The sequence below is a fragment of the Ranitomeya imitator genome, chromosome 3, assembly GCF_032444005.1.
Source record: "Ranitomeya imitator isolate aRanImi1 chromosome 3, aRanImi1.pri, whole genome shotgun sequence".
Classification (NCBI taxonomy): Eukaryota; Metazoa; Chordata; class Amphibia; order Anura; family Dendrobatidae; genus Ranitomeya; species Ranitomeya imitator.
Window position 1 is genome coordinate 777,553,708 of NC_091284.1, and position 19,777 is coordinate 777,573,484.

At 46.8% G+C, this 19,777-nt stretch overlaps 1 protein-coding gene across 2 annotated transcripts in view; it reads right to left on the reverse strand.

The window, feature by feature from the left end:
- Positions 1 to 19,777, reverse strand: part of SKA3 (spindle and kinetochore associated complex subunit 3) — a 45,205-nt gene that overhangs the window by 3,144 nt on the left and 22,284 nt on the right. For both annotated transcript variants that reach the window (XM_069759108.1, XM_069759109.1), the window contains exons 10-11: positions 952 to 1,152; positions 469 to 576 (exon numbers count right to left, since the gene is read on the reverse strand). In XM_069759108.1, the coding sequence (XP_069615209.1) occupies positions 469 to 576; positions 952 to 1,152 (309 nt within the window). The remainder of the gene's footprint in view (positions 1 to 468; positions 577 to 951; positions 1,153 to 19,777) is intronic.

Below are 19,777 nucleotides of genomic sequence, written 5' to 3' on the forward strand. Positions count from 1 at the left end.
TATGTGCATTGCAGAGGTGCCATCAGATGTTACTTTAAAACATATAGCAAATTCTACAGTGTTTTGTCTTTTGGAATTTACACCCTATTTTTTTTCAGTACACTGCATGCTCTGGGTAGGGTGTTTTTTATTTCATAGACTTCTCTATTGGACTTGGGGAAAAATGTAATAAAAAAACAGAACAAGAAGGAGTGTGTGAATAAGACTGAATAATGCAGGAGCGAGATGCAGCCAGTAGTCTGAGTGTAAGCACATACTGCGATGTACGGACCGGCCGCAGGTCTCCTGACCCAAACTCATGTACGCCATACGAGAAGCCGGCCTAAGGGTATGTTCACACATACTAATTTATCACCACGGAGTTTGCCTGGGATTCACAACAAATATGCATGGCATGCTCAATTTCCATTGCATTTTTTTTTTTTAGCAATACCAATAATAAAATACGATAAACAGCACGAAAGAGACCTGTGAAATATCCTCAGTGATGCAGGACGTCATCTCCGGACGGGTGGGTGTCCACAGCAGGTGTTCGTACTTTGACACTTTGGGAGGAGAGGCCAGCTTCAGATTGTGCTGTGGAGAAATTACCACTTCGCTTTTTACAACATTTTACCAGGCACCTTCAAAGGGGATCTGTCAGCAGATTTCACAAGTCAAACTGCATTCATTATTAAAAATAGATTTATTGGACCCAATGAGACTGATGTACTTCTTTGAAAACCTCTGTTGCAATGGATGTGCAATGCTTTTTGATAGTTCGGCCTCAAATACTCAAATAGAGTCCAATTTTAACCTGACTCTTAAAATGCTCATTTTATTGTGCAGCCATTCTGACACATATTTTTTACCAGCTACATCAGGTATAGGATATCGTTAATGAGTTATGCAGCGTGTATTGTAAAATCTGCTGACAGATTTCATTTTGATGGACATGAGAGTAGAGGATACCTTGAGCAGGTCTTCAGTTAAGCAGGAGGTCATTTCTGGACGGGGCGGAGTGCCAATAGAGAAATCTCCCATCCTAGGGGGAGAGGACGTCTTAGTTGGGTTTTCATAGTAATTATCAGAATGTGAAACTGGAGGAACAGCTTCTTGTAGGTTGTAGGAAAGCTTGGGCCTCGGAATAGGTTCGGTGATGTCCAGGGTTTTCTGAAAGAGCGATAAAGGACAAAAAAAAAAAATCCAATTTAGATTCAACTAGGCAGTTACTAATAATGGCATACAGATGAGCAGTACACAACGGCACATCGAGACTGTTGGGCCAAATACATAAGGTGAGACGGACGAGACCTAGTTCAGCAGCACTTTTCAGAATAGAACTTATCACTATCTGCCGTATACCGCTGCAGGCCACTTTACTACACTGCTCCCCTCTCCCATTGCTTCTGTGGGCGCTGATGCTGCCGTGATCACAGTTCTGTTTACATCTGGAAGACTCGTAATTGCAGTTTTCATCAGCAATTCAAGTTATTCTTGCCTGATCATTGGGGACAATGGGGAAACATGTTAATAAGTAAATTACAAGCTGCTTATTTTTACAAGTCTTAGAAGATGGAAATAACCCTGTTAAAAGTTCTGAGACTGATACAAAATTTAGTTTTTCATACAGTTTACTTTTTCAGTGTTTTTAGATCTTGTAGTCAGATGTTTCTACTGTTACTGCACTCAGCATTTCATACAATATTAAACCTTTATTGACAAATACATCAAATTTATGTAAAGACTCAATATTTACAGTGCTGACCCTTATTTTTCAAGACTTCTACCTTTTGCCCCGACAGCTGGATATCATCTTGTGGGCCCAAATCTTGGCTAATGACAACCCATTCTTGTCTAATCAGTGCCTAGAGCTTATCAGAATTTCTGTGATTTCGTACCCGCTTTTTCAGGATTGACCGCAGGTTCCCAATGGGAGTGAGATCGGGCGAGTTTCCTGGCCATGGACACAAAATGTTAATGTTTTATTCACCGAGGGGGCTGGGCTCGGTGAACTTCCAAATTTCATAATTGAGCTGAGAAATGCCCAGCTCCGGCAATGACGGCGCCTGCATGAGATTTCGGCTAGAGAAGGCAGGTCACGAAAAAAGCAGAGTCCTGTCATAAACTGTAGACAGGTGGAAGACGGCCAAGTGCACAGACCAGTAACAGCCACTTGCGCCTCCTCAGCATAAAACGTCCACGGCCGATTACAAAAGAATGACAAACAGATTTCAGAAAAAAAAAAAAAAGGAATTTTGATCAGCTTTAAAGCGCTACTACAACCAGTCTTTAGTTAAAGGGAATAGTCAGATGGATTTTGCTATGCAAAATGAGAAAATCACGAGCTAAAGCCTGAGACCCTGATTTCAGTGAAGTGTCCATTATTATGCTGTGTGCTGCTGTTTTAATACAATCAGTGTTTTACTAGCAGGAGAGGACTAGCTGCACTTGTGCCTCCTGGTCCAGCTCCGGCCACAGCACTGATTAGCAGTTCACGGTCAATATACACAGGAAGCTGTGGTTGGGCAGGGGCAGCTTTCTGAGCTCTGCTACATCTAAAAACTGCATCACAACTGCTGCGTCCAGCAGGAATCAGGGTCTCTTTTTCTATATTATGCTGCTTAGATGAGGTAGCAAAAACATGGTGACAGATTGATTCTCTCTTTACCACCTTGGGTTTTTCCATAGTTACATCGGTTCAAAAAAAGACCTCTGTCCACAAAGTTCAACCTTTCTCCACCAGTTATACATTTTGTCACTAAATTATAACCTCAATATTATGTGTACTGATGAAATTATCCAGCCCTTGTATAAAAGCTGTTATAGCGTCGGCCATTACTACCTCTTGTGCTCGGCATTGCACCCTCTTACTGCTCTAACTGTAAAGAACCCTTTCCTGTTTAGCTGCCAGAATCGCCTTTCTTCCACCCGTAAAGAGTGTCCCCTGGTCCTTAGTATGGTCCTTAGAAGGAATAGGGTAAGTCATGTGCCAGTCCTTAGTACTGACCACACATATTTATATATATAATGAGATCTCCTCCATGTCATCTTTTTTCTAAGCTAAAGAAGCCCAGATTTCCATCCTTTCACATCATGAGCGGCCTTCCATGCCTCCTAATAATATAGTTGCAGGCTTTGAACTGACTAACTTCTGAAAATCCTTTTCAAAATGTGGAGCCTAAAACTGGATCCCATATTGTAGATGTGGCCTCACCAGTGATTTATAAGATTTATAAGAGGTAACAATACGTTGGGATCGCGGAATTTTTGCTCTCTCTTTATACATCCTAAAATCTGCTGTTTTTTTAGTTTTCCGTTTTTGTTTTTTTTGCTCCCCTTTTCCCAAAACCATAAGTTTTTTTTATTTTTCCATCAATATGGCCATGTGAGGGCTTGTTTTTTGCAGGACGAGTTGTACCTTTGACCAATCCATTGGTTTTACCATATAATGTACTGGAAAACAGGAAAAAAAATTCAAAGTGCGGTGAAATTGCTAAAAAAGTGCAATTCCACAATTGTTCTTTGTTTTTTTACCATGTTCATTAAATGCTAAAACTGACCTGTCATGATTCTCCAAGTCATTATGAGTTCATAGACACCAAACATGTCTAGGTTTTTTTACTTAAGTGGTGAAAAAATATCCAAAGTTTGTCAAAAGAAAAAAACAAAATGCCACCATCATGCAACGGATCTGTCGTGTTTTGGCGGACCGTCGGCACGAAAAAACGTTCAAGTGAGCGTTTTTTTTTTACCGTCGCGTCTGCCATTTTCTACCGCGCATGCGCCTCCGAAACTCCGCCCCCTCCTCCCCAGACTTCAGTTGAAAAACTGCATCCGCTGCCACGTCGTGCACAAATTTCACAACGCCCGTCGGTACGTCGGCCCGACGCATTGCGACGGACTCGTACCGACCGCAAGTGTGAAAATAGCCTTAATGAGCGTTGAATTAAAAAAAAAAAAAAAAAAACGGAAAAAAACGGCGTGGGCTCCCATGCAATTTTCTGCGCCAGAGGGGGAAAGCCGACGGCGGGGGGCCAATATTTGTAGCCTGCTATGAATATCAGCCTGGCTATTAAAATAGGGGGATCCCCCCAAAAAATGACGTGGGGACCCCCTATATTTTATAGCCAGAAAAGCTACGCAGACAGCTGAGGGCTGATATTCATAGCCTAGAGAGGGGCCATGGATATTGCCCAACCCCCCCCCCCCCCCCAGCTACAAATACCAGTCCGCAGCCGCCCCAGAAATGTAAGATGCGCCAATTCCGGCACTTAGCCCCTCTCTTCCCACTCCCGTGTAGCGGTGGGATATGGGGTAATAATGGGTTAATGTCACCTTGCTATTGTAAGGCGACATTAAGCCGGGTTAATAACGGAGAGGCGTCAATAAGACGCCTATCCATTATTAATCCAATAGTAATAAAGGGTTAATAAAAGACACACACATTAGGAAAAAAGTATTTTAATATTCTTCATTTAACCATACTTACCATACTTTTCAGCGCCTGCAAAAAACGTAAAATAATAAACCGTATACTACCTGTGAGCCGTAGTCCAATTAATAACGAGTGTCCCACGACGATCTCCCCTATAGAACAGTGACATCAGGTGATGTCACTGCTCTATAGGACCCTCAGTGACACACAGACAGGAGACAATGGCTCCTGCAGTGCATCACTGAGAGGTTACCTTAGGACAAAGTCTCTCTTTATGGCAATTGCTGCATGGGAAAATTTCTCATACAGCAATGCCAAAAGTGAGACTAGGGACTATTTTTTTTTACAGCGGTGGAGGAATACAGTGCGGAAGGATACCTTCCCCCCGTCATTGTGTTCCTGGAGCCCCAAGAGAGCGGTCGCATCAGCTGATGCTGCCGTTCTCCATGGGAGATTGTTGTGGGACACTCGTGGATTTATGCGGACAGGGAGTATATTGGTTGTTTGTTTTTTCACCTTTTTTACAGATGACACTGGCTTCAGTGAACAAAATGACAAGTAATGGTGAGTATGTACTCTATGTTATATGTACAGTATGTCTGTATATATGTATTGTATGTAGTATGTATGTATGTAATATTTTTTTTTTTTTTTTACATTCAACACATTAGCCGGATGATGGGACTACTACTCTCCCATCATTGGCTAATGTGTCAATCACTGTCACTGTTGCAGGCATCGTCCGATAGTCCCATCGGACGATGCCTGCACAGAGCCCCGGCAAGCCCGCACAGAGCCCCGGCAGGCCCGCACAGAGCCCCGGCAGGCACGCACGCACAGAGCCCCGGCAGGCACGCACGCACAGAGCCCCGGCAGGCACGCACGCAGAGCCCCGGCAGGCACGCACGCAGAGCCCCGGCAGGCCCGCACAGACCCCCGGCAGGCCCGCACAGACCCCCCCCCACACACAGACACGCACAGTGTCCGGCCACGCACCGCCCACACTCTTCCCCCCTCCGGAACAGGATGTAGAAGGACAGAAAGGGCTTATTTACATTCTGATATTTGTGTCCCATTGACTTGCATTGGTATCGGGTATCGGTGATATCCAATATTTTTTGGATATCGACCGATCCAATCAGATACCGATACTTCTTGATATTCGGAAGGTATCGCTCAAAACTAGTGGTAATACAATACCACCTTGGTAGCAAGGGACGGGCTGGCCTGAGGACAACATTGCCTTGAAGGTAATAAGGGAAAAAAAGTCTCAAAAAACAGCAGCTAGCTCCGAAGATTCGTCAGGATGAGGATATCGCAGAGAAAAAAGGGCGACCTTCCCTGATAGTAAAGTCTGTCCGGATCAAAAGGAATCTACTGTAACACTCCTACGACCATTAAGGTCCCAAAGATCTAACAGTATGCGATAGGGAAGAACTACGTGTGAAAACTCCCTGCGAGAAAGTCCCTACTTGCAGTTTTGTTGCAATAAGGCGGAAAGATAATAGCTCCGCCAACAAAAAACTGACGTGGTCAGTGCGGATCTCCGAGGATCACTGGGGCCCTTTCTGCTTCCGAAAGGCTTTCGGAAGTAGTGGAAGGTCAGTTATGGAAACTGGTACCACGGAAGAACCAGAGCATGCAGTGCGATGGCTCTTGGATCTTGAGGCCGAACCACGAACTCGAGTACATTGGAGTTCAGTCTGGACGCCATCCGATCTACAACTGGGGAGCTCCAGTGAAGGCAGATCTGATGGAAGACTTCCGGGTGAAGTTCCCACTCACTTGAGGCGGAACCCTGACAGCTGAATATGTTTGCTGCCCAGTGTTCTACTCCTGGGATAAAACTGCCGAGATCACCGAATGATAGATCTCGGCCCCGTCAGAGAATGTGAGGTACCTCGGCCATGGCACCTGACCGTGGGTACCTGCTAGATGATTGACATATGGCACAGCCGTGGCATTATCCAATTGAATTTGGACGGGGTGACCCGCCAGAAGGCAGTAGGGACTACCGTTCGGATCTCCAGAGCAATGATCGGGAGAAGAAGACTGGCATTGGTAGTTACTAATAACCAATGAACCGGGAGAAAGGCCCTGGATGAAGAAGGAGCTCAGAAACTACCGTCTGAAAGTCTGTTTGACTTGCTGAAAACGAGCAAAGCGAAGGAAACTGCTTCCATTGTCGTCACCATTTTTCCTCAGAACCCTCCTAGCAAATTGAATGAAATGAGGGGATGAGTGATCAAGTGCGCGAGCTCACTGATGAAGGGCCATGACCTTGTCTTGAGGGATAATTACCATCCTTCTGAAAGTGTGCAGGATCATCCTTAAAAAGGAGGACCTTGTCAAAGGTTGTTAGAAGTTTGAAGTCCAGGATCGTTCTTACTTTTCGTTCACCCTTTTTGGAACCATGATCCCTTAGATCTAGACTGTCCTGGACAACGCTTCCACTGATGGTTATGTCTGTAGGAAACTAACGATCCTTGGTTAGACTCCAGCTCAAAAGATTTGATTGGCCAGTTGTACTGTCTTCGGGAAAAGGTTACTGGTGTGAATCAAAGTATTTAAAGTCTCCAGCCAGGAGGCCATTGCTATAGCAATCCATGCGGCGGCTAAGGAGTGTAGAGGGCTGAACCCCAAGCAGCAAGACGGAACGAACCAGATTTGCTATCTGACAGTCTGTGGTATTTTTAATTGATGATACATCGGGCAGGGATACTGGTAGGTATGCCACAGGAGATTCTACCCAGTTAATCTGCCAAGTGGCAGAATGCTCGGCTGCATCCATCAGGTTATAGTCTCTTGCCATCGCCGCTCTCTTTTGACGATGCAGAGTTAAAAATTAGGAACCCTCGATCCACCATCCTCTTAACAGGGAAGTGGAGAGGGATCATCCGCCTTCTTGCATCATCTGCTAAATAGTGGTGATGCAGAGGGGGGTGCTCGGACGCCAAAAGGGGGTGCCTTTGTACATCCACAGAGTTCAGGTCTCCGGGTGGACAGGACAGGTTGTCTGGCATTAGGCCTGGATGCAGAAGAGGATACATGGAGGCGACACTCAGTGTGCTCGTCTGTTGATGGTGTGGGGAGATCGGTGTTCTTTAAAGGACCCGTCGCCCTTAAAAATCAGACCAGGCATGGCATCCCACGTAGAGGCTTTTGTCCAGTGAATCGCTTATCCGGACTGAATGGCAAATGCTCTACGAAGAAGTTTAGTCTCCTTATGAGGGACACTGCGTAGTCTAGAGCAGAACCGGAGTCCTCGTCAATGTACAGAGATTGGGCAGCACGGTGGCACAGTGGTTAGCACAGCAGCCTTGCAGCGCTGGAGTCCTGGGTTCAAATCCCACCAAGGACAACATCTGCAAAGAGTTTGTATGTTCTCTCCGTGTTTGCGTGGGTTTCCTCCGGGTTCTCCGGTTTCCTCCCACATTCTAAAGACATACTGATAGGGAATTTAGATTGTGAGCCCCAATGGGGACAGCGATGATGTGTGCAACCTGTAAAGCGCTGCGGAATATGTTAGCGCTATATAAAAATAAAGATTATTATTATTATACTGGTTGATGATATAAATAGGCGAGTTCATCCATTACTGAAACTCTGGCAAGTCCAGGTCCAAGGCAATATCCAATCCATATTCAGAGTCTTGTTCTCAGCCAATCCTTGGGGAGAGAGATCATGAAATGAAAACTTCCATTTTCTAGATGCCTGTACGTTTCTAGATGCCTGTACGTGTCTAGAATACTTGCGGACCCTGCTAGCTGATGGCTCCCATGTAGGAGAGGGACCATGTATATCGGTCCTGCGAGCACTCCGACCCACTTAGGGATCACGGAGGGATTCACTCTCTTGGTCAGAGAAACCATGGATTGAGGTCAGTGACGAAGTCCACTGAGGGAACTAGGTACTCTGGGATAAACTGGAATCAGCAGCGGAGGGCCCCTGAGCTCATTTAGGGTGACCGGATTCGGATTGGTCATGTGCCTTTAAGACCAGGGAATACTGGTCATGTGCTTTTAGGACCAGGGAATACTGGTCATGTGCTTTTAGGACCAGGGAATACTGGTCATCTGCCTTTAAGACCAGGAAATACTGGTCATGTGCTTTAGGACCAGGGAATACTGGTCATGTGCCTTTAAGACCAGAAAATACTGGTCATGTGCCTTTAACACCAGGGGATACTGGTCATGTGCTTTTAGGACCAGGGAATACTGGTCATGTACTTTTAGGACCAGGGAATACTGGTCATGTACTTTTAGGACCAGGGAATACTGGTCATGTACTTTTAGGACCAGGGAATACTGGTCATGAGCCTTTAAGACCAGAAAATACTGGTCATGTGCCTTTAACACCAGAGGATACTGGTCATGTGCTTTTAGGACCAGGGAATACTGGTCATGTACTTTTAGGACCAGGGAATACTGTTCTGTCTCCGCCATCTAATATTGTTACCCTGATTATTTGCTTGCATAATTGCAGTTTCCTCAGTATACAGTATTGATATATTCATGCCTTTATTCATCTGTGATGCTTTGGCTCCCTCTAGCGGTCAGAGTTATGTTGGCAGTTCAATCTTGTTTTTGTATTATCCATGTCTGATTCTCCTCCTCCTTTGCAATGCATTATGGTAGCTCAGCCTCCATTTCCCTCCATTTTTCCTTTCACTTTCTTCAGTTTGCCTTCAAGGAAAGACGCTTCACTTCATCCCCCTTGCGATTGCATTGCCGGTATGTCTTTATGCTTCATATAGATATTCCTGCTCTATATTAGCTTAGTTTAACCAGTTGTACTCCAAGTTTAGTCACTAGCTTTCTAAATGTTATGCATAATGTATATCATGTGTATTATGTATCTGTTCTATGCCATGCACTGATTCTATGTATATCATTGTTCACAGTTTCACCGCATCAATATACCACTACGTTTAATAAAGCACAGACTCAACCACAGTCTCCTTATTGGACCCCGGTATAGCGGTTTAGCTGACTGTATAGCTACGTATGAGCCTGCCTCAGCTAGTGAGGACAGACCAGTGAAACGGCAGCCATCCAACTAGTGGGATTCAAGTCACCGGCTACACAGAGACTGAATAAAGCTGCAGCAATCTCTGCACAGCCAAGCACTCTCCCAAGACACCATGTCTCACAAATCACATAGGACAAGATCTGTTACTTCCGTCTCCTCAAAGACAACATCCATCAGCAGCGCGGTCGCCATTGCCCGCGCAAATGCTGAAGCCGCCAAAATACGAGCGAGCTTTGCTGACCAAGAGATGCAACTTAAATTAGAAAAAGCACGCCTAGATGACGAAGAGAGAAGGTCACTCTTAGAGAGACGAGCAAGAGAGAAGGTCGCGCTTAGAGAGAGCCGACCAAGAGAGAAGAACGCAGTTAGAGAAGGCACGTGTGGATGCCGCCTTAGAAAGCCTAGCAGTAAAAAGGGAAGCTGCCGCAGCCCTCGCCGAAGCAGAATCGCTAGAAGCCGCGCAAAATCCCAAGCTGCATAGCCAAAGCAGTACGTCGAGTCTGGAGTTTCCACTGCAAGACTCACCACAACGTACATCTCAGTATGTTAATGACCTTCCTGATCCAAACTATAACCCTGAACCAGTACCAAAACCAGAATACGACACCTCCAGCGAAGTGAGCGAGAGTCGTCACGAGGCTCAGGACAGAAACAAACTCGAAAATGTGAGGCAAAACAACTCTGCTAATGACTACCTTGCCCCTCATCAGGTAACCAACGTGGATCACCCTGCTGACGCACCGTACATCAGGCCGAAGCAATACGACACCGGCTGGCGCCACCATGAGGACACTAACAGGTACGAACGCACCTCACATCACTATCAGGGCGTCCCATCACCAGTATACTCTGCTGACAACCGGTTCACGACAGAATTTGCCAAGTTCTTCACACGACGTGAACTGGTTGCCAAGGGACTCATGAAATTCACTGACCGAGCTGAAGGTTACAGAGCTTGGAAAGCTTCCTTCCAAAATGTCATTAGAGACTTGGGGCTACAACACAGGGAAGAGATAGACCTGTTAGTCAAATACCTGGGAGAAGAGTCAGTCAAACACGCAGTAAGGATCAGAGACATTAATATAAACCGCCCTGAGACTGGCCTCAAAGAGATCTGGAAAAGGCTGGATGAGTGTTACGGCTCAGCAGAAGTATTAGAAAGAGCCTTGTTCAAAAGAATCGATGACTATCCTAAAATATCTAACAAAGGTCTCCAGAAACTTAGAGAGCTAAGCGACCTGCTGAAGGAAGTCCAAGTTGCCAAATACGAGGACGACCTACAGGGACTTGCATTTCTCGACACAGCCAGAGGTGTTAACCCTATAGTCCAGAAGTTGCCCTACAATCTACAGGAGAGGTGGCTCACACATGGCTCCACGTACAAATACAAACACAGCGTTCCATTCCCTCCCTTCTCCGTTTTTGTAGACTTCATACACCAACAAGCGAGAATTAGAAACGATCCCAGCTTTGACTTTGCAATACCATATGCCACACCGTCACCACCTGCAAATCCACGCAGAACATCTGTGGCAGTACACAAGACTTATGTTTCTTCTTCAGGTTCTAATTACAGGTCTGCTGGCTGCTCCCAATCAGAGACAAAGGTGCAGGACCCTGACAAGCAGTGCCCACTTCATCAGAAGCCTCATCCTCTCCTGAAATGCAAAGCCTTCAGAGGAAAATCTATGCCAGATCGCAAAAGCTTCCTGAAAGAAAACGGTATCTGCTACAAGTGCTGCTCGTCCACAGCTCATCTCGCCAAGGATTGCAAGGTCAGTGTAAAATGCACAGAATGTGGCACCACAGACCATAACACCGCTCTACACCCTGGCCCAGCTCCATGGAGTACACAAAACACGCCAGCTGACAGTGAGCATGGCGGGGAGGAAAGGAACACTGATACAGCTACGCCAGAGATCACTTCACAATGCACCGAGGTCTGCAAAGGGACAATAGACAGTAGGTCCTGTTCAAAAATATGCCTTGTCAAAGTATACCCGAAGGGCCATAGAGACCAAGCTGTAAGACTGTATGCTATCTTGGATGATCAAAGTAATCGATCCTTGGCTAGATCATCGTTCTTTGACCTATTCAACATCAAAGGGCCAAGCACTCCCTACTCCTTAAAGACGTGTGCAGGTACTGTGACAACAGCAGGCAGGAAAGCTGCTGACTACCAGATCGAGTCTTTAGACGGACAATTCTGCCTACCGCTACCTACGATCATCGAATGTAACCAGATCCCAGACAACAGATCTGAAATCCCTACGCCAGATGTAGCAATCCATCACGCTCACTTAAAACAAATAGCACACCTCATACCGGAACTCGACCATCAGGCCCAGATAATTCTGCTGTTGGGGAGAGATATCCTACAGGTTCATAAAGTGAGACGTCATATCAATGGACTTCACAATGCTCCCTATGCCCAAAGGCTAGACCTAGGATGGGTCATAATTGGCAACGTATGCTTGGGACGCATGCACGCCCCATCTTCTGTGACAAGCATGCTGACAAATACATTGGAGAAAGGACGTCCATCTCTGTTTCAACCTTGTAACAATGAGTTCCATGTCAGGGAACTGCCACACAGCATCCAACTACCTGATCATCTAATAGACTTTACTCACGACAGCAGTATAGTGTCGGGAAGCTATGAGGATCAGTTAGGGTGCACAGTCTTCCAGAGAACTAAGCAGGACAACCAAGTGGCAATGTCGGTAGAGGACAAGTTGTTCTTAGAGGTAATGGACAAGGGACTCGTTAGAGATGAGACCAACAGCTGGATCGCACCTCTTCCCTTCAAAACCCACAGACCACGTCTACCGAACAACAGAAATCAGGCATTACAACGTTTCTCCTCTCTCATTCGTAATCTGCAAAAGAAACCAGAGATGAAAGATCACTTTTTCTCCTTCATGTCAAAGATTTTTGAAAACCGTCACGCAGAACTAGCTCCCACTCTCAAAGACTCTGAAGAATGCTGGTTCCTACCCATGTTCGGAGTATACCACCCTAAGAAACCAGGCCAGATCAGAGTCGTGTTTGATTCCAGTGCTAAATTTAATGATGTCTCCCTGAATGACGTTCTACTGACAGGACCAGACCTCAATAACAAACTACTGGGTGTACTTATGCGCTTCCGTAAGGATTCCATTGCCTTCATCGCTGACATCCAGCAAATGTTCCATTGTTTCCTTGTGAGAGAGAGAGACAGGAACTTCCTAAGATTCTTCTGGTACAGAGACAATGATCCTACTAAAGAAGTCACAGAGTATCGCATGAGAGTGCACATCTTTGGCAACAGTCCTTCACCTGCAGTCGCCATTTACGGACTCAAAAGGTCGGCTCAGGAAGGAGAAGCAGAATACGGAGCAGATGTCAGACAATTCATAGAAAAGGACTTTTATGTCGACGACTGTCTAAAAGCCATGCCTTCAAATGAGACTGCCATCAGTCTTCTCAGGAGAGCTCAGGACATGCTTGCCTGCTCGAACCTTAGGCTTCATAAAATAGCCTCAAACAGCCAAGAACTCATGGAAGCGTTCCCTTCTCAGGACCTATGTAATGGTCTCAGAGACCTGGACCTGGGGTCAGACCCCGCACCAATGCAACGCAGCCTCGGGCTTCTCTGGAATCTACAATCAGACACTTTCACCTTTCAAGTCAGCCAGAAAGAAAGGCCTTTCACACGTAGAGGCGTCCTGTCTACCATCAACAGTCTGTACGACCCCTTGGGTTTCGCAGCTCCTGTTACTATACAAGGCAAGGCCCGACTAAGAGACTTAACTAGGGAAACATCTGACTGGGATGCACCTCTGCCACCTGATAAGAGGATCCAGTGGGAAGAGTGGAAGAACTCGTTAGCGGCACTCTCCAACTTGCATATGCCAAGACCATACACCCCTGTGCCATCTACTGAGATACAGAGCCAAAGACTGTACGTATTTGCAGATGCTTCTGTCAAAGCAATTGCCGCTGTTGCCTACCTCAAAACTGTAGACTCCAAATGTCAGTGCCACATTGGTTTCGTCATGGGAAAGGCCAAACTCGCACCACAACCAGAGCACACTATACCCAGGTTAGAGCTTTGTGCCGCAGTCTTAGCCGTTGAGTTAGCGGAGTTCATCGCATCCGAAATGGATATCGACCTGACACAGGCCAAGTTCTACTCAGACAGCAAAGTAGTCCTGGGATATATCCACAACGAAACCAGGCGATTCTACGTTTATGTCAATAACAGAGTGCTACGAATCAGGAGATCAGTTCACCCACAGCAGTGGCATTACATACCCACAGACCAGAATCCCGCAGATCATGCAACTAGATCAGTTGACGCAAGTCGACTAGGAAGCACAACGTGGCTCTCTGGACCAAAACTATTGTACATTGAGGAATGTTTTCCAGACACCTTCGAACTAGTAGGAGAGGACTCAGATACTGAAATCTGCCCTCAGGTGTCTACACTACATACAATGACCTCTGTTATCCAGCTTGGATCTTGCAGGTTCGACAGATTTTCAAGTTGGAAGTCACTTACTTGAGCCATTACCTGCCTGACTCATATAGCTCGTTCATTCAGGACCACCAGAACTCGTGACATGGAAAAATGTAAAGGAGCAGCGAGGCTTACCCACGAAAGCCTAATCACCTTCATGGCTGAAGCTGCAGCTATAATCAATGCAAGACCCCTGGTTCCAGTTCCTAACGACCCTGAGGAGCCCTTGTTATTGACTCCAGCTACTCTACTTACCCAGAAAACGGGACTGTCCAGTGCCCCTCCAGGAGGATTCGACGCGAAGGACCTCTACAAGCGCCAATGGAGACAGGTACAAAGTCTTGCAAATAATTTCTGGGACAGGTGGCGCAAACAATATTTGTCTACCCTGCAGCCACGTACAAAGTGGCAATCTACTAAACCTAATCTGAACATAGGTGACCTCGTTCTTGTGAAAGACTGTCAGATTCATCGGAACCAGTGGCCACTTGGTCTAGTTACCGCAATGTTCCCGAGCAAGGACGGCAACGTCCGCAAAGTTGAGCTAAGGATGACCAAAGGGAATGAACCTAAGACATTTTCCAGACCGGTATATGAACTGGTCCTATTGTTGCCTTCGGAAGAAAGGAGTAGTGACATCCGTTGATGCCAGACGGGGAGTGTTCTGTCTCCGCCATCTAATATTGTTACCCTGATTATTTGCTTGCATAATTGCAGTTTCCTCAGTATACAGTATTGATATATTCATGCCTTTATTCATCTGTGATGCTTTGGCTCCCTCTAGCGGTCAGAGTTATGTTGGCAGTTCAATCTTGTTTTTGTATTATCCATGTCTGATTCTCCTCCTCCTTTGCAATGCATTATGGTAGCTCAGCCTCCATTTCCCTCCATTTTTCCTTTCACTTTCTTCAGTTTGCCTTCAAGGAAAGACGCTTCACTTCATCCCCCTTGCAATTGCATTGCCGGTATGTCTTTGTGGCACCCCTAGAGGTATTTGCCACAAATATAGTTACTGACACGGAATACAAATACTAAAATAGCAAGACTGCACTACCTCCTCCGGCCAGAAGGGGGAGCTCCAGAGACTCCCCTTGATCCATTCTGGTCTGAGAGAAGAACTGGCAGTTGGGCTAAGGAGCTGAAAGTGAGAGGTCATACAGCTGAATTTCTAACAGCCCTATGACGGTTTCCAGGCCCAAATCACTGGCCTGAGGAGAAGAGGGATAGAGAAAAAGGACATTGTGAGAACCGGGTAGCATTAATCACTACCCAGAACAGGCGCAAAGACGGATACCGGATCCGTGGCTGTATTCATTATATATAATACAGCAACCGGAAAAACGTGAGGTGATATCAGCTTCACTAGGGTCGGACGCAGCAACAGACACAGAGTTCAGCGGTACTCCCAGAGGGGGTAAGCCGATAAAAGGACTCGGGTTGCCCGTCGAACCAGGACCCGGAGGGGACAGATTGGGCCGGCAGCCAGTTCACATACAGCAGCAGTGCCACACAGATATTGCGTACAATAAGAGGCGAAGACCCCGGCAGGGTCAAAGTAACTCAGAGTTCCCATACAGACTCCGGTGACAGGACTGGTTGTAAATCCTTTTTTGTTAAAGTAAACTGGTTAAACGTTTCAGTGCCTCAGTCTTTCATTTGGACAATAGCCATCTATCCAGGATTGGGATCATCACCGCTGGGAGAACCTGCTGCTGATCAAGTAAGTGCCTGTTCCCTCACGATACCCTTTACACTGTGCATTGCCTGAGGCCACAGCACCGGGTCAAGCCACCCGTGACATCCCCCTCAAGAGACAGACCCCATTGGTCTGGTGCTGGGTACCCCGGTCTCTCGGGCGTCACATCTTTATGCTTCATATAGATATTCCTGCTCTATATTAGCTTAGTTTAACCAGTTGTACTCCAAGTTTAGTCACTAGCTTTCTAAATGTTATGCATAATGTATATCATGTGTATTATGTATCTGTTCTATGCGATGCACTGATTCTATGTATATCATTGTTCACAGTTTCACCGCATCAATATACCACTACGTTTAATAAAGCACAGACTCAACCACAGTCTCCTTATTGGACCCCGGTATAGCGGTTTAGCTGACTGTATAGCTACGTATGAGCCTGCCTCAGCTAGTGAGGACAGAACAAATACTGTCATGTGCCTTTAAGACTAGGGAATACTGTGTCCCTTTAATGCAAAGTCGTCGCCCCTGTGTGAGCCGGCCGGGTGGACCAAGATGGCCACCGGGAGTTGCAGAGGTGATAAAATCCCGAAGAGAGCGAGAAGCGCCAATTCGGGGGGCGGAGCCACAGGCACGATGTGGGCAGAGCCTCAAGATTTCCATGAATAGGCCCAAGCCGGGGCCTAAATTTCTGCAGCCGGCGGGAGCGATACCAGCAATAGAAGTGAGGGGCGTTGTAGTGGCCGAGAAAACTGAGCGCTTCCGTGCCAGGCGAGAAGCGCCATAAAAGCGGGCGGAGCCGCCTTAGCGCGCCATAGTGCAGGCACGGCTTCCGGGGTGCGGCCTACACATAGGCCGAAGCCGGGGGCTAAATTTTTGCAGCCGGCCGGAGCGTTACCTCAGGGAGGTGGGCGACAGGGAAGCCTGAGACTGCCTGTGAGCATGTGAATATCCCACTGCAGAGGCCACCGCTGACTGGATCCACTCACCATTGGTGCACGTCCCGGAATGGAGCCACCGCGGATGACAGTTTCAGCGCCGAGGAAAGCGCAAGTTCTATTGTTCTGCTGCAGGTCGGGTATTGCAGCGTGGACGGTGCAGGGATAGAGGGATAAACCTCAATCCATCATCCCTTTGTTAGGGAGGTGGAGAGGAACCGTCCGCCTCATTGTGTCATCCGCTTTACCAGTGGTGGGACGGTGGGGGCTGCTCGGACGCCATAGAGAGGGGCCTCTGTACTTCCATGGAGTTCAGTCCCCGGGTGGACAGGGCCAGTTGTCCGGCTATAGGCCTGGCTGGGGAAGAGGATACGTGGAGGCGACATTCTCCGTGCTCGCCTGTTGATGGTTCGGGGAGATCAGAACGCTGAAAGGATCCATCGCCCCATTCGTCCATGGAAAAAATAAAATCAAAAATGTAAAAGGTAAAAATGAAATAAAGAGTTTTGGGTCTGAATAGCAGACCCGTCCATGTGCCTCCTACAGACACCAAGCAAGAACTGGTTAGCTGGGAGCCAGCAGGAGGGGAGGAGCGAACTCTCTTTGTATCACTAAGGCTTCTTTCACACTTCTGTCTTCCAAATCTGCACAGGATCTGTCAAGATGTTGAAATGACGGCTCCTGTGCAGATTGTGGAAAACGTGTGCACTGGGTCCGTCTTTCTGAGGGACCCGTCGAGGCTATGTGCACCTGTTGTGTATGTGTCTTCGCAGCGGTTTTCTGCTGCGAAAATGCATACACAACACAAACCAGGTTAAATTGTTTTTAAAAAAATCGTAGTATTCTCACCAACCGGCGACCCACGCAGCGATGCTCCCGCCAGCTAGCATTACTTCCTAGGAATACATTGCGAAATCTCGCGAGACCGTGACTTCTCGCGAGATTTCGCAATGTATTCCTAGGAAGTAACGCTAGCTGCCGGGAGCATCCGTGACGCTGAGCGGGACTTTAGTAGGTGAGAATATTGCAATTTTTTAACATTATATCTTGTTACTATTGATGCTGCATAGGCATCAATAGTAAAAAGAGGAAGAGGGCGAACGAGAGAGAATTTCCCTGATGGTAAATTCTTCCACGCATGCTCAGTTTTAAAAGACGGGACCCGTCGCTGGATTCCTGCTTTTCACAGGCAGCGACGCTGACCGATTTTCCGACGTGCAGAAAAAACGTTCCTCTTGTGGGATATAGCTCATCAGGGATCTCTGCTTTGTCCCAAGCAGGTGGCTATGGAGTCACAACGAACAATAGCAGGCTAGCGAGTTCCACACAGGTATGTGTCAGGTGTATTTATTGTACACATTTGCCGTACAATGTTACACGTGCCAAACATGAAAATAAAATGTCTAAGGCCGTCTGGCCACTAACTAACAACAAGATACTAACTGCAAAATAAACCTACACAACAAGAATGAAGTTTGTGCAACCTTACTGTGTCAGCTTCCCAGACCAGCCGATGAGAGACTGAGATCCCAGCAGTTCCTGATTATATCAGCTGAATCAGACAGGAGTCAAAAGCTGGATTGAATGTGTGGAAGGGAAGCACCAGTCCTTTCAGGCTGATCACTAAAGAAAACCAGGACCGGATTACAGTGAAATAAACAGCTTTACAATTAATACCGTGATACATATGAAATGAAACGGGGAGAAACATATCTGTTTTCTAGTACTTCTCCCCTTGGCACCTCACATACCCCCTTCCTCTGTTCGAGCCCGTGGGGTCGGACACAACGAGCTGCCAAGCAATGTGTCCTAGATAACGCATCTGCATTCCCGTGCGCTGCGCCTGCCCTGTGCTCAACGGAAAAGTTAAAAGGTTGTAATGCCAAGAACCAGCGTGTCACCCTCGCATTGCCCTCTTTTGCACGGGACATCCATGTTAGGGGTGAATGGTCCGTTACAAGCCTAAATTGGCGACCTAGTAAATAATAGCATAAGGTGAATAGGGCCCATTTTATAGCCAGGGCTTCCCGCTCAACCACGCTATAATTCTTTTCTGCCCTAGTAAGCTTTCTGCTTAGATAGACCACTGGGTGTTCCTCGCCATTCACTTCCTGTGACAATACTGCACCGAGGCCGACACCAGAGGCGTCCGTTAGGACAATAAACTCCCGTTTAAAGTCAGGGGCAACCAACACTGGTTGGTCACAGAGGACCGTTTTTAAATACTGAAAGGCCTTCTCTGCTTCTGTGTTCCACTTTATTGTGACAGATTTCGAGCCCTTGGTAAGCTCTGTGAGAGGGGCCGCGATGGTGGCAAAATGTTTGATGAACCGCCTATAATAACCAACGATCCCCAAAAAGGCTCCGACTTGCTTTTTGGTGACCGGTCTTGGCCAATTCTGAATAGCGTCCACCTTATTGGTCTGTGGCTTTACGACTCCTCGCACTATGCTATATCCCAGATAGCGAGCTTCTTCCAATCCCAAAGTACATTTCTTAGGATTGGCAGTTAACCCAGCAGTTTTTATCGAGTCTAAGACGGCTTGTACTTTTGACAAATGTGTGTCCCAGTCATCACTAAAGACAATGATATCGTCCAAGTATGCAAACGCATACTGGACGTGAGGTTTTAGGACAATATCCATTAAACGTTGGAAGGTGGCTGCAGCACCATGTAACCCAAATGGCATATCACGGTACTGGAACAGTCCCTGGGGTGTTACAAAGGCCGTTTTCTCTTTGGCTGAATCCGTGAGGGGAATCTGCCAATAACCTTTTGTTAAGTCGGTAGTGGATATGTACCTGGCCGAACCCAGTCTCTCTATAAGTTCATCAACTCTCGGCATCGGGTAGGCATCAAATTTCGATACCTAATTTAATTTCCGAAAATCATTACAAAATCGAATAGTCCCATCGGGTTTGGGCACCAGCACGATTGGGCTAGCCCAATCACTCCGGGACTCTTCAATGACTCTAAGTTCTAACATTTTCTCGACTTCCAGGGCAATGGCTTGTCTCCGAGCCTCCGGAATTCGATATGGTTTTAGTCGTACACGGGCCTGTGGATCAGTAACAATGTCGTGTTTAATTAAGTGAGTACGGCCAGGAAGCTCTGAAAAAACCTCTGCGTTTTTCTGTATAAATTCCTTGGTCTCTCGTTTTTGACTTTCGGATAGTGTCTCTGCAATACCC